Genomic DNA, 15,544 nt, shown 5'->3' with positions numbered 1-15,544 from the left:
GATTCCTGAGGAGAGGGTGCAGGGTTTGGAATCATTTTAATTCTAGGTCTGTAGTATTCTGGCCTGTATTAAACCCTGGTGTGGGTCCAGCACAGGAGAGTTGGTGCTGTCTTAGGCTTCTCTCGTGGCTTTCTCTTTCTAATACCAAAGAAATATGACCAGAATAGGGCAGTCTGAGTCCTACTCCTAAGGCTAGGTTCACATTTCCGTGGTTTTAAATCCGTCAGGAACGAATTAGTTGTTTTTTAGATGTCAACTGACACAACGGATGTGTTTTTCACAGGATTCCTTTCACAGGTATCCTGTGAAAAAACTGATCCTTCGCGTTCGTTACATCCGCTGTGCGTCCATTTTTTGACGGATCAGTCATGATCAGTTTGTGTTTGGGACAGCCCAGTGGGTGTGCCAAACCTGCTGGGCATGCTCAGTAGAGTATGACGAAATCCAGCGCTGGATTCCGTTGTAAGACGTATTACAACAGAATCCAGCACCAAAGGTATCCATTACAAGCGTGACGGACTGCGGCGGATTCCTGCGTGGTGCGTCAATTTTGACGGCCAGAAAAAACGTTACATTCTGTGTTGCTCCTGCCCGGAGATCCGTCAAAAAACGACGGAATGAGACGCAGCGGATGCAACGCAAGGTCAGTCAGTCGCAATCCTCCACTAATACAAGTCTATGGGACACAACGGAATCCGCTAAACGGATGCCGTTGTTTACCAGAGCCGCGGATTGTTACTGATACATTTTACGGAAATGTGAACCTAGCCTTAGTCTCTTCTGGCAAATCTTGATATCCATCTTCTCCGCTCCTCCTGTACCTGCAGATCACGTGCCATGTTCAATGTAAGGCTGTGTTCACACACTGCGTTTTTTACCTGCGTTTTTGCTGCAGAAATTTCTTGAGAAATTCTTGTAACCTTTCTGCAGACATTCCCCAGCCAAACCTATGGCAAAAAGAATTAGCTGTGCGCACACTGCGTTTTTTTTCTTAAGAAAATTCTTCAGTAGATTTTCTTAAGAAAAAGAATGAGCATGTCACTACTTTTCTACAGCTACCTGCGTTAGTTACCATAGATAATGGCACAATAACGCAGGGCGCAACCAGAGGTAAAAACGCACTGAAAACGCACCAAATCGCGGTAAAAACGCAGGTGCGCTAATCCTTCACTCAAGAAATTTTCTTAAGAAAAATCCTTTTTCTACTGTGCACATAGCCTTAAAGGGGTTATCCGGCTTAATTTGCTTTTTTTTATTCTTTCCCTATGGGGCTACATTGGGGCAGGTAAGTAGATAGAGACCACTTACCTGCCCTGCTGTCAGCCCCTCTCCCCCGGCTCAGGAGCGGTCATGTGACTGCTCCTGCCGCGATTTTGCTGCTTCCGGTCATTTCATGTCTACATGGGCAGGGCCATGTTGACATGCAAATGTGGAAACAGCATGTCGCCTCCCTGCTGGCTGTAAAGTGCGATGAGCCCCGCCCCCCTTCCCTGCACCCTCCCACACATTCCCCCGCACCTCCCCCTGCACTGCTGTGGGGGTCCGTGACCTGGCGGCGGGGCCTGGCGGCAGCTGCCATGGTGTCAGCTCCAGCACCGGCCCCCCTGCTCAGGATCACACATTCAAATATACCGGCATCACAGATCACAGATGCCGGTACATTTGAAAGTGCTGATGAGAAGCAGCGCAGCGCTGCTTCTCATCTTGCACGCTGTCTGTGCTCTCTTCAGCACAGCTGTGAAATCACCACTGTGCTGATATGTCTAGAGCACAGACAGCGCGCGAACGTGCAGGAGCGGCGGGGACCGATGACGGGTGGAGTTTGTACTCCCTGATGGGGTGGTGTGTGTGTGTGTGGTGTGGTGTGGGTGGTGTGTGTGTGTGGTGTGTGTGTGTGTGTGGTGTGTGTGTGTGTGTGTGTGTGTGTGTGGTGTGTGTGTGTGTGTGTGGTGTGTGTGGTGTGTGTGTGTAGGTGTGTGTGTGTGTGGTGTGTGTGGTGTGTGTGTGTGTGTGTGGTGTGTGGTGTGTGTTGTGTGTGTGTGTTGTGTTGTGTGTGTGGTGTGTGTGTGTGGTGTGTGTGTGTGGTGTGTGTGTGTGTGGTGTGTGTGTGGTGTGTGTGTGTGTGGTGTGTGTGTGGTGTGTGTGTGTGTGTGTGTGGTGTGTGTGTGTGGTGTGTGTGTGTGTGGTGCACAGCCCGATGTGGGGCTGTTATTTGCAATGCTGGCCCTGTAGTGTCCTGCCCTGTAGTGTCTGCCCTGTAGTTCCTGCCCTGTAGTGTCCTGCCCTGTAGTGTCCTTCCCTGTAGTGTCCTGCCCTGTAGTGTCCCTGCCCTGTAGTGTCCTGCCCTGTAGTGTCCTGCCCTGTAGTGATGAGAGGGTCCAGTGCTGGGGCAGAATATACTGACAGGGAATGTGTGTGCAGGGGGCGGGCAGAGGGTGCGGCTGGACACTGGGGTGGGGCTGGACAGTGAGGCCGGGCGGTGCCAGCTGTGACTGGGAGGTTTTGCACAGGAAGCTATCATTGTTTGCTGGAGCTGAATGTAAACAAGAAGCTGCACAGAATAAAGGGATAATTCAAGAGGAACAAAAGTTAGAAAACAAAAAATGACAATGTAGGGGTGATTAATATGACAATACAGCACAGATTAGCTTTAAACTCAAACATTTTTGTTATGTCGGACAACCCCTTTAAATACTAAGTGAAAGGATCAAATACGCTGCAAATTTTGGGCTGTGGGACAGATGACACAGCTTCAGTTACAACAGTTAGATTGGTGTCAGAGAAATGTGAGCAGTGCCTGATGGGGTGCTCTGGGCAGCTGCTCTTCTCCTCTGCACCGATGTACCCTGCTGTGTTATGTGCTGTAGTAGGCTTATGTTTAATCTCTCATCTCTTGGCCCACATCTCCCCAGGAAATCAAGCATCCTTATGTCACAACGGAGTCGGTGGAAGAATATGCTGAGGCCGATGCACCAGAGTTTGAGAACGTTTTTGTTATATCAGATTTCCAGCACCCATCCTTTCGATATCTTTATAAAGCGGCCTGCCGAGTGCTGGGTCCACCGATCATTCTTGTCTGTGCACAAAAAGGAGAGGTACAGTTGTTTTTGGATATATTGTGACTTTAAAGGGAATCTGTCACCAGGTTTTTCTTTTTTTTTTTTTTTTTTTTTTTTTTTTTTACTCTCCCATCAGAGAGCAGCATAATGTAGGGGCACAGACCCTGATTCCAGTGATTTGGATAAAATTAATGTTTTCTCTGCTGCAGATCTAGCAGTTACACAGATCTCATGAATATGCTGGACTACCTGGCAGCACGCCAAGTAGTCCTGTAATGATCTACTGCTGATTAAACGGGGATTTTATCAAAACTACACTAAGCGGCTAAGTGACACATCGCTGGAATCACTGAAGATATGACACTTTTGATAAAATGTCATTGTACAGCTTGTATAACTGTAAATTTGATGTCCTCTAAATAACTCATCACAGCCATTAATGTCAAACCGCTGGCAACAAAAGTAAGTTCACCCCTATGTGAAAATGGCCAAATTGTGACCAAAGTGTCAATGTTTTATCCACCATTATTTCAAGCAATGCATGAACTCTCTTGGCATGGAGTTCACTAGAGCTTCACAGGAGCCACTGGAATCCTCTTCCCTCCTCCATGATGACATCAAGGAGCTGGTGGATGTTACAGACCTTGCACTCCTGCACCTTCTTTTTGAGGATGACCTACAGATGCTCAATAGGGTTTAGGTCTGGAGATATGCTTGGCCAGTCCAGCATTCTTACTCTATTTCTTTAGCAAGGAAGTGGTTGTGTTTGAGGTGTGTTTGGGGTTATGTTGGAATATGAAGGGAAGAGGATCATGCTCTGCTTCCGTATCTCACAGTACATGTTGGCATTCGTGGTTCCCTCAGTGAACTGTAGCTCCACATCCAGCAGCACTAGTGCAGCCCCAAACCATGACACTTCCACCACCATGCTTGACTGTAGGCAAGGCACACTTGTCTTTGTACTCCTTACCTGGTTACCGCTACTTGCTTCACACTATCTGAATAAAATAAATTTATCTTGGTCTCATCAGACCACAGGACATGGATTCAGTAATCCATGTCCTTAGTCTGTTTGTTTTCAGCGAACCATTTGCGGGCTTTCTTGTGAGTCATCTTTAGAAGAGGCTTCCTTCTGGGACCACAGCCAAACAGACCAATGTGATGCAGAGTGTGGCGTATGGCCTGAGCACTGACAGGCTGACACCCCCCACCCCTTTTAACCTCTGCAGCAATGCTTTAAGCACTCATACGTCTATTGTGAAGACGACCTCTGGCTATGACAATGAGCATAAGTACTCAACTTATTTGGTCGACCGTGGCAAGGCCTGATCTGAGTGGAATCTGTATGGTCTTGGCCACTGTGCTGCAGCTCACTTTTAGGGTGGTAGCAAACCTCTTATAACCTAGGCCATTTTTAGCTACAGCAGCAATTTTTTTTTTTTTTTTTGCAGAGAATTATTTGCCATGAGGTGCCATGTTGAAGTTTTAGTGACCAGTATGAGAGAGGGAAGGCAATGACGCCAAGTTTAAGACAGCAGTTCCTCATTCACACCTGAGACTTTATAACATTGAGCCACATGACATCTTGGAGGGAAAGTAGCTATTTGGGCACAATTTGGCCATTTTCACTTAGGGGTGTACTCACTCTTGTTGCCAGCAGGTTAGACATTGACTGTGTTGAGTTATTTAGAGGACACACCAAATTTACACTGTTATACAAGCTAGATACTGAATACTGTACATTGTATCAAATTGTCATATGTTCAGTGTTGTCCCATTTTACAAAAAATGTGAGGGTGTATGTACTTTTGTGATATACTGTACTGTGCCATGAAAAAGTATTCATACCTTTTGAACTGTTCCACATTTGTTCATGTTACACCTACAAATGTAAATGTTTTCTTGGGATTTTTGTGGTCTACCAACACAAAGTAGCAAATTTTTATGATGTGCAAAAGGATATGATGCATGGTTTTGTAAAAACTTTAAATATCTGAAAATTGTGATTGTGTATTGGTATTCAGCCCCTGCCAAATCAATACTGTGTAGTAGGTTTAAAATCACACATAGCGTTTTGTTTTTAGCCCAAAAAGTTCTACTTTGGTCTCATCTGACCAGAGCGCCTTCTTCCACATGCTAGATGTGTCCCACGCATGGCTTTTTGCAAACAGGACATCTTTATAGCTTGCCACGCTTCCATAAAGGCCAGATTTGTGGAGTATATGACTAAAGGTCACAGGGCTGTAGATTTTGTCATGCAAGGGTATCTGGCCAATTTGACAGTTTGATCAGTGTCCACATAGTGTGATCTGATTCTCTTGCATGAGAGATTTGGAGCACTTTGTGAGGTGAAGGAGCAGAACAGAAGTTCTCAATCTTCTCCATTCTAGAAGTGTGTTGTAATGCCTTGGTAGATTTGCAGTTGTAAAATACTGTTTTTGAATGTTGGATTGAATGGCTCTTCTTGACATATTCAGAGGTGTGTGTGTGTGTGTGTGTGTGTGTGTGTGTGTGTGTGTGTGTGTGTGTGTTTTTATTTTTAATATCCTAATCCCGCTTTACTCTTCTACACAACTTTATCCCTGACCTTTTGTTGTGTTCATGCTGCTGTTTGATCCCTAATGTTCTCAAACCCGAGGCCTTCACAGAACAGCTGTAGTTATACGGAAAATAAATTACACACAGGTGGACTGTTTCTTAACCCCTTCACAACCACAGGCAGTAAAGTTACGTCCTATTTTAACGTGACTTAACGAACAGGGACGTAACTTTACTGCCTAAAGTTCATTTGATTGCTGTGGCCATAGCAACGGCTTTCAAATGATGTCCCCTGCTGTTTCTTACAGCAGGGGACCTTTGCTTGACCACAGGGGGGGTGGCATCGCCACCCCTCCATAGACGATCGATGTGATTGGCTGTTCAAATCTGAACCGCCAACCACATCGTGTTCTCAGATTTCGGCAAAAATACCTGAATTAGTGCGATACTGTGAGATCCGCCTATGAGATGCTGTAGCAGCTGCAGCAGATCATAGCTGGACCTCAAACACGGCGCCCCCAGCCCCTGCAGCACTGATTGGAGCGATTGTGCGTCATAGCACGAATCGCTCCAATCAGTGTGCAGTGGGGCGGTCTGATCTGCAGCTGGCCGCCCTCCCCAGGCCTGTTCTGGTCTGGGAAGCCCTCCCCCAACATGTCTGCAGCGTGCACTGGCTGGTACTTGTGGTACCACGCCGCAGATGTCACCGCTCCAGCTCCTGCTGCACGTGAGTATTCCGCTCCCCTTGCAGCCCGTGCGCGCTCCCGTGATGGCCCCTGCGCGCTCCCGTTGTGGCCCCTGCCCATGTCCCCCGCGATCTGCCCCCAGACATCCCGATCTGCTCCCCCTGCGATCTGCCTGCCTCCTCTGTGATCTCTATTCTGCCTCCTTCTGCCTTTGCTTCTCCACTATCCCCCTCTGCTTCCCCCCCCCCCATCTGCTCTCTTCCTCCCCATCTGCTCTCTTCCTCCCCATCTGCTCTCTTCCTCCCCATCTGCTCTCTTCCTCCCCATCTGCTCTCTTCCTCCCCATCTGCTCTCTTCCTCCCCATCTGCTCTCTTCCTCCCCATCTGCTCTCTTCCTCCCCATCTGCTCTCTTCCTCCCCATCTGCTCTCTTCCTCCCCATCTGCTCTCTTCCTCCCCATCTGCTCTCTTCCTCCCCCTATGCTCTCTTCCTCCCCCTCTGCTCTCTTCCTCCCCCTCTGCTCTCTTCCTCCCCCTCTGCTCTCCCCTCGACGTCCACTTACCTGCCTTCACCGGGTCGTCCGAGGTCTTCACTGGCCCGATCACATCTGCCTCCATCGCTGGGTCCTTCTTCCTGGGTCTTCTGCTGATCTGTCCAACGTCCTGCCTGCTGCTCCTGTACAGCTGTCTTTCGCTTGACTTCTGTTCCTTCTGCAGTTCTTCTGGTAAGTGATCCTCCTGCTAATCATCTGGGTACTGTGAGTATAACTTTCTCTAGTCCCTTCCACGACAGCATAGGAGGTTGTCTCTCCACGCCCTAATTGGGACAGGAAGCACATAGAGGTTAAAAGGACCCTCCCACTTTCCATAGCCAGTGTCTTTCCTGTCCCCATGGGGCATGGAGAGGTTTTAGTTTTTCTCCTTTACTGTGGTGGCCGGCGAACTGCAGTATGCATTTTTTTTTTTTTTTTTCCCCTGCCTTAGCCGGGCAGTATCGGTCGGGCCTTCGCCGCTCCTCCCTTACTGTTCCCTCACTCTGTGGGGGACCGCTGCTCCAGCCTTCCGGAGCTCCTCTGGGGTGATGCAGGCTGTGTAGCTCCCCGGCCGACGTCCTCCCTGAGCCGCCGGCCGCCTTCTGTATGCACGCTGCAGTGCGACCAGGAAGTGCTGCCGCGGGCGGGACTTCCGGTCTCGAGTCCTTCCGGTATGGGCACTTCCGGTTGCGGAGGCAGCGTGACGGACACGTCGTCGCTTCCACGGCCTGTCGGGGACCTGCTGCGGGAGGCGGGGAACGTCACCAGTCGCTGGGGGGGGGCAGGCCTTTTCCACAGGAAGGCTGCCCTGAAGGCATCAGAACCACGGTAAGGATTCTTCTGTGTGCACTGCCATGTCTTCCTCTGCTTCTGGAGAGCCCAGCGTTTCCCCCTGCCTCAGTAAGAGGCTGAGGGACGGTCCCTTATGCCTGGTTTCAGGCTGACATGGTGGCTCGTTCTGGTTCCAGGAGGATGTGCCTGCTGGTATATGTGTCAAGTCTGACAAGTGTGCAAGGCTGAGGGAAACTTTGCCAGCAGGGTACGTATGTCCCTTCCATGGGCTACTGGTAGCTGATGGCCTTGGGTGTGTGAGCTTGGGAGTTGAATCCCAGTGGACGCTCCTGGATATTGCTGTATCAGGGCATGGGCTGGCTGCCTGGTCTGATGACTCCTCTCTGTTTCCATTGAGTGGAGAGGGCAGGCATCGTGTGTATAGCTGCTTAGGGCTGAACACCGTCCCTTGTGCCAAGCTGCGGTCCATGATGATACAGGAGCTTCAGGCCTCACTAGCCTCCCTCCCTGCTGCTGACCCTTCTGCCACAAAAAAGAGACCTCCAGTCGTCTGATCCTGAGGCTGATTCCGCCTCTGTGGGTCCCGATAAAGGTTTTCCTCCGGGAGGCCTGACCAGTCTTTTCTTTTTCCCTCAGATGATTGGGGGATCTTAATGGAGCAGTTGGGAGCACTATGGGGTTGGAGGATGAGTAGGTCCTCCCCTCCGTTCAGGGCGAAATGTTCGCGGGCCTGAAAACCACTGGGCAAGGGGGTTTCTTGTCCATGCTACTGTCCTGGATCTTCTCTCTGGAATGGGATTTCCCTGAGGAGCTTTCCGGAGTGTCCTCTGACACAGATTCCCCTGGAGAGTTCTGGGTTGCTTTGGGAGATTTCCATGCAGGTGGCCAAGGTCGCTATACAAACAGCGCTCCCCCTTGCGGCCAATTCCCAGCTTAGGGATCTGATAGGAGGTCAGGAGTCTCATGAAGACGTCCTGGGAGGCTTCGTCTCCCATTCGGGCCCATATTGCCTCCTCTTGGGTCCCCCTGTCCTTCCTTCGGAGGCTCGACCAGTGGAGGCTCATATTCCTGGAGTACTCCTAGGGATGAGTTACTGGATTCCCTTCCCTTACTTAGGAAGGCTACTAGTTTGACAGGTACCTCTGTGTAGTCGGTCCGCCTGGCTGCCAGGACCTCAGTCTTGTCTAACTCGGACAGACAAGCTCTAGGCTAAGGCTTGGAGTAGGGACTCTACTTCCACACTGAGGCTTGCTCCCTTCCGTTTAAGGGGTTACTTAGGGTGGGCCTGCCCTGGATGATATTCTGGACAGGACGACTGATCGTCAGGCCTGCCGGATCCGACGCCCTCCAGGCAACTGTCCTTTCGTCCCTCGATGCCTCGGGTCTCCCAGCCCAAAGGGAGAGGGGAGTCTGGCCATGGGAGCTACCCTTGGGGTGGGGGGAGTAATTTTCTCATCGCTTCCCATCCACAAAGTCCTCAGCATGACGAACATTGAGTCTGCTCGGGTGGGGGGACGGCTCTCTGCCTTTCTTCCCCAGTGGCGGGCCTTCTCCGCCTGCTCATGGGTCCTACAAGCTAGTCTCAGAGGGTCTATTGGTAGACTCCCCACCCCCCCAGGCCTCCGAGTCACAGCCCTGTCGTCACAGGGTTCTCAGGATCTCCTGTGCTCGATGATTTGGGAGTTAATCCATTCGGGGGTCGTTTCCTCAGTTCCGAGTCAGGAAGTAGGGGTAGGTCACTACTCCGTCTCTTCCTTGTCAGAACACCATCTGGAGACGTCCGGATTATCATCTATCTGAAGCGTTTCAAACCAGCGGGTAAGATACCGACGTTTCATGAATGGAGTCTGTGAAATCTGTTGTTCCCCTGCTCGGTCTCCACCACCTGTTGGCCTCGATTGCCCTGAGGGACGCCTAGTTCCATGTGCCCTTCCATCCTTGTACCTCAAAATTGCGGTTCTGCACGGAGGGGCCATGCTTCATTTCCAATTACAGGTACTTCCCTTCGGGTTCTCCTCGGCTCCAAGACTCTTTTCAAAGATCAGGGCTGAGGTGGTCACCTTCCTCCGTTACAGGGTTGGCCTCAACCAGACAGGCATCCTTCCCCCAGAGGATCACAGTTTGACGCTGCTGGCCAAACTCTCGACGTTTCACAGACAAGTGCGCCCGACCCATCGAGGCGCTATATCGGCCCTGGGTTCTATGACGTCCTGCATTCCCTCAGTCTTGTGGGCTCCGGCCCACTCTCGTTGTCTACGGGATCGTATCCTGGTTCATTGGGTCGGACTCCCTTCCTCCCTGAACACCGGTTTCGCCTCTCGGCACCCGTCTTCTTGTCCCTTCTCTGGTGTGTCCCAACAACCTGTTGGTAGGGGTTGCCTGGACCCGGTCACCCCTGGTTACACTGGCATCCGATGCCAGCCAGAGGGGCTGGGGGGCTATGGTGGCAAACTCTCAGTTTCAGGGGGGCTGGAGCCCTTATGTCGGCACCCAGTCCTCCAACTACCGGGAACTCAGGGCGGTCGGAGAAGCCCTCCTCGCTGCCCAGGATCTCGTCCGGGACACTCACGTCCTGGTCTACTAGGACAATGTCTCCACAGTGGCACATCTCCGCCATCAGGGCAGTACTAGGTCAGGCGCCCTGAAGTCCGTGTCCTCCCGGATCTTCCCCTGGGCAGGACAGTCCCTGCTATCCCTTTCTGCAGTCAATCTACAAGGATCCCTAAACCTTCAAGCAGACTTCCTGAGTCATCAGGATATTCACCCAGGGGAGTGGAGTCTGGCCCAAGCGGTGTTCTGCTCTCTAGTGGCAAGGTGGGGTACTCCAGAAGTAGACCTCTTTGCTTCAGCAGGAAATCGCAGGGTCGCAACATTTTTCTCCCTGAACCCTCGGGGCAACGCGTTGGGGGTGAACGCCTTCTGCCACAATTGGTCCTTTTTGCCTCGCCTACGCCTTCCCGCCTATTCCTCTTCTCGCACGAACCCTGAGGAAGATCAGGGACGACGGAGCCACGACCATCCTGGTAGCTCCTCTGACTCTGACTCGAGGGGCCGGTCCTCCTGTGTTCAGACCAAAGTTTCCTGTCTCAGGATCCGATATTCCATCCGGTCCCCCAGAAACTCCAGTTGGCTGCCTGGCTTCTGAGGCCCGGGCACTGAAGGCCCAAGGACTTTCTGACAAGGTCGTGGCTACTCTACAGAACAACTGTAAACCAGTGACTAATAGTATTTATAATAAAATCTGGATGAGCTTTTCCTCCTGGTGTGGTTCTCGGCCTCCTGACCCGCTCCGGCCTAGCATTGCGCAGATTGTCGACTTCCTCCAGAGTGGATTGGACTTAGGACTTCGGCCCAGCACCCTGAAGGTGCAGATCTCGGCGCTCAGTGCAGTCGTGTCACGGCTCTGGCAGATCGTCGCTGGATCCGCCATTTCGGGGTGTCTGCTAGTAGGCTCTGTCCGCGGCGGAGGATCCTGACACCTTGCTGGGATCTCAAGGTGGTCCTTACCGGACTCTGTCGGCTTTGAGCCTCTGTCCTCCTGTAGCATCCGTTCTCTCTCACAAGACTGTTTGTCTCGTGGCTATTCCGTCCGCTCGGAGAGTCTGGGAACTTCAGGCATTATCCATCCGGGAGCCTTACCTGACCGTCAGAGATGACATCATTGTCTTTCAGCTGGACCCTTCCTTCCTTCCCAAGGTGGTTTCAGATTTCACCGTTTTCAGTCCATCATCCTGCCTTCCTTCTGTCTGCATCCTCGGACTCCGGGGAAGGAAGTGTTCCATTCTTTGGCCGTTCGTCGGACGGTATTCCGCTACCTGAATCTTCCTGCACCTTGGCGTATTGATCATACCTTATTTATTCAGCCCTTTGGTCACAATAAGGGCAGGTAGGTGGATAAGGGTATTGTTGCCAACTGGATTGTGCGGGCCATTGGTGACGCCTACCTCGCTCAGCGTCTGTCTCCACCCTCCGGATTTACGGCGCCCTCCACCAGGGCTACCTCTGTCTCCAACGGACGGGGGCTTCTCCTGAGCAGCTCTGCAAGGCAGCTACGTGGTCTTCCCTTCATACTTTCACGAAGCATTATCATTTTGGATCTGGATTCCTGCAGGGATTTGGCGTTTGGCAGGAAAGTCCTGCAGGCTGTGGTCCCCCCCCTAGGTATCAAATCGTTGGTATTCCTCCTATGCTGTCGTGGAAGGGACTAGAGAAATAAGAATTATTCTTACCGTTAATTCAGTTTCTAGGACCTTCCACGACAGCACGTAATTCCCTCCCTTATCCTCGATGTTCCTGGATGTGTTGCACTTCTCATATGCTATGGGTTCTTTGTAAGACACTGGCTATGGGAGGTGGGAGGGTCCTTTTTAACCTCTTTGTGCTTCCTGTCCCAATTAGGGCGTGGAGAGACAACCTCCTATGCTGTCGTGGAAGGTCCTAGAAACCGAATTAACGGTAATAATAATTTTTTTTTTTTTTCCTGGATCCCCGACGCTTTTCATCTCATCCGAACGTGCGTCCTGCAGCGGCCGATCAGTGCACCGCGTCTGTGCGTTTGAAAAGTCAAATGGCGTTCCTTCTCTTCTGAGCCCTGCCATGCGCCCAAACAATTAATTTCCACCACATATGAGGTATTTGCGTACTCAGGAAAAGTTGCACAATACGTTTTATGGTGCATTTTTTCCTGATGCCGTTGTAAAAAAAAAAAGCTACCTGGTTGATGCAAAAATTTTGTGGTTAAAAAAAAAAATAAAAAAATAAAAATTCACGGTTCAACGTTATCAACTTTTGTGGAGCCCCTGGGGGTACAAAGGGCTCACCAAACATCTAGATAAATTCCTTTAGGGGTCTAGTTCCAAAATGGGGTAATTTGTGAGGGAGCTCCACTGTTTAGGCACCTCAGGGGGTCTCCAAATGTGACAAGGCGTCCGCTAATGATTCCAACCAATTTTGCTGTCAAATGGCGTTCCTTCTCTTCCGAGCCCCGCTGTGCGCCCAAACAATTACTTTCCACCACATGTGAGCTATCTGCGTACTCAGGAGAAATTGCACAATACGTTTTATGGTACAATTTTTCCTGATACCCTTGTGAAAAAAAAAACAAGCTACCATGTTTCAAGTAACAGTTTTGTGGTGAAAAAAAAAAAATTGTGTTCATGCCTCAACACTATCAACTTCTGTGGAGCCCCTTGGGGCTCGCTAAACATCTAGATAAACTCCTTGAGGGGTCTAGTTTCCAAAATGGGGTCTTTTGTGGGGGAGCTCCACTGTTTAGGCACCATAGGGGGTCTCCAAACGTGACATGGCGTCAGCTAATGATTCCAACCGATTTTGCTGTCAAATGGTGCTCATTCTCTTCTGAGCCCCGTCATGCGCCCAAACAATTACTTTCCACCACATATAAGGTATAGTCGTACTCAGGAAAAAATGCACAATACATTTTATGGAGCATTTTTTCCTGATACCCTTGTGGAAAAAAAAGCTACCTAGTTGAAGCAAGTTTTTTGTGGTTAAAAAAAAAAATAATTTTTCTTTTCACGGCTCAACGTTATAAACGTCTGTGAAGCCTCCAGGGGTTCAAAGTGCTCACCAAACATCTAGAAAAATTATTTGAGGGCTCTAGTTTCCAAAATGAGGTCATTTGTGGGGGAGCTCCATTGTTTACGTACCTCAGGGGGTCTTCAAACCCGACATGGCGTCCACTAATGAGTTCAGCTAATTTTGCACTCAAAAATTTCAAATGGCGCGCCTTCCCTTTCGAACTCTGTCGTGCGCCCAAACAATTGATTTTACCACAAATTTGGGTATCGGCGTACTCAGGAGAAAATGCACAATAAATTGTATGGTGCACTTTCTCTTTTCTCCCTTGTGAAAATGAAAATGTTATGGCTAAAGTAACATTTTTGTGTTTAAGTAAAATTTTCATTTTTTCCTTCCACATTGCTTTGGTTGCTGTGAAGCACCTAAAGGGTTAATAAACTTGGATGTGGTTTTAAGCAGAGTGAGGGGTGCAGATTTTATAATGGGGTCACTTTTGGGCATTTTCTGTCGCCTAGGTTTCTCAGTCACTTCAAATATGATGTGGTCCCTAAAAAAAAAAATATTTTGTAAATTTTGTTGGAAAAATGAGAAATTGCTGATTAACTTTGACCCCTTCTAACTTCCTAACGGAAAAAAAATGTGTTTTGAAAATTGCGCTTGTGTAAAGTAGACAAGTGGGAAATGTTATTTAGTAACTATTTTGTGTGACATGTGGCGCCCCAGGAGCTGGTCGCCACAACAGCATTACCCCTCCAAAGGGTTAATGCTGAGCCTGGAGGTAATTGGGGGAATCATTGGCCAGTAAGTTCAACATCCAACGCAGTTTCTCCCTCAAGCCAGCAGGGGGAGCTCTGAACCTGGAGTTCCAGGGAGCATTCCTCAAGTCTGACCTGAGGGAGGAGTTAGTGTTCAGTCTGTGTAGAGAGAGCAGAGTGTGCTGTCCTGTGGAACTGGGGCCTGGAGCTGGAATAGCTTGGCCCAGTGAAGCAGGATTGGCAGAGAGGCACAGGAGAGAATCAGACATCGGAGTCTGTGGTTGCTAGGGTGTAAAACCCTTCCCTGGCAGCCGAATCCGAAGGATAGGAGAGCTGCAAGCCCCCTGGCCCATAAGCAATCTGAAGGTACAGCTGCATCCCAAGGGCCTGGTGTGGACTCCAGCAGAGAAGCACCAGAGAGGGCCTGCGCAGCCTACCACACAGAAAAAGGGACGAACCACCGGTCCCAGCAGCAAGAGGGCCATTGCTAAATTCAGAGTGCAGGGTCCTGTAGAAGAAAAAGAGCAGGGAGTAGGCCTCATACTCAACTGGCCAAAGAGATCACCCCCAGGCACTTCCAGGCCGGCCGGATCATCTTTACCACCTGTGACTGTCTCCCAGGACTTAAACTGTTGCCAAGTAAAAGAGAAGGTAAAGAGACTACTGTTTGTGCCTGTTTCTTTCACTGCCTGTCGGACCTGCACCGTATTAATCACACAACATCACACCATAGACTCTCACGAGCACCAACTGTTGCCCCGGGGCACCGCTCCACCTGTGGGGAGCAGGACCATCCGAGCTGCCATACCACCAGCCCCGGAGGCCTCATACAGCAGCGGCGGCTTAATAGCCGCAAACCACAGGTGGCGTCACGAAAATATAAACTTTAATTACCCCCAAGTCACCAGCCATATTAATTGACCCCACCAGGGCCACTGAGCCGGGCCCTGCCACCACTGACGACCCCCGGACTAGTCCGGTCCGGCACCGGGTGTCCCATAGCCCTGGGGTGGGCGAGTCACATCTCTCAGATTTATGGGCATACATTTTCAAAGTTTGAAAATTGCGAAATTTTCAAAATTTTCGCAAAATTTCCTACATTTTCACAAATAAACGCAAAAAAATATCGGCCTAAATTTACCACTGACATGAAGTACGATATGTCACGAAAAAACATTCTCAGAATCGCAAGGATCCGTTGAAGCGTTCCAGAGTTATAACCTGTCAAAGTGACACTGGTCAGAATTGCAAAAAATGGCCCGGTCATTAGGGTTTTTTAGTGGCTGGGGGTGAAGGGGTTAATGTACTAAGTAGCTGACTTTGGTGGCCACTCAGGATTTTATATACAGTTAGGTCCAGAAATATTTGGACAGTGACACAAGTTTTGTTATTTTAGCTGTTTACAAAAACATGTCCAGAAATACAATTATATATATAATATGGGCTGAAAGTGCACACTCCTAGCTGCAATATGAGAGTTTTCACATCCAAATCGGAGAAAGGGTTTAGGAATCATAGCTCTGTAATGCATAGCCTCCTCTTTTTCAAGGGGCTAAAAGTAATTGGACAAGGGACTCTAAGGGCTGCAATTAACTCTGAAGGCGTCTCCCTCGTTAACCTGTAATCAATGAAGTAGTTAAA

The 15,544-nt window shown here is 49.8% G+C and overlaps 1 protein-coding gene across 2 annotated transcripts in view; it reads left to right on the top strand.

The window, feature by feature from the left end:
* Positions 1–15,544, top strand: part of ECT2 (epithelial cell transforming 2) — a 303,927-nt gene that overhangs the window by 68,449 nt on the left and 219,934 nt on the right. For both annotated transcript variants that reach the window (XM_075338550.1, XM_075338549.1), the window contains one exon: positions 2,913–3,095. In XM_075338550.1, the coding sequence (XP_075194665.1) occupies positions 2,913–3,095 (183 nt within the window). The remainder of the gene's footprint in view (positions 1–2,912; positions 3,096–15,544) is intronic.

This window comes from Anomaloglossus baeobatrachus, chromosome 3 (assembly GCF_048569485.1).
Source record: "Anomaloglossus baeobatrachus isolate aAnoBae1 chromosome 3, aAnoBae1.hap1, whole genome shotgun sequence".
NCBI classification, from domain to species: domain Eukaryota; kingdom Metazoa; phylum Chordata; class Amphibia; order Anura; family Aromobatidae; genus Anomaloglossus; species Anomaloglossus baeobatrachus.
Note: the sequence above shows the minus strand (reverse complement) of the source record. Positions and strands in the feature narration are given on the sequence as shown.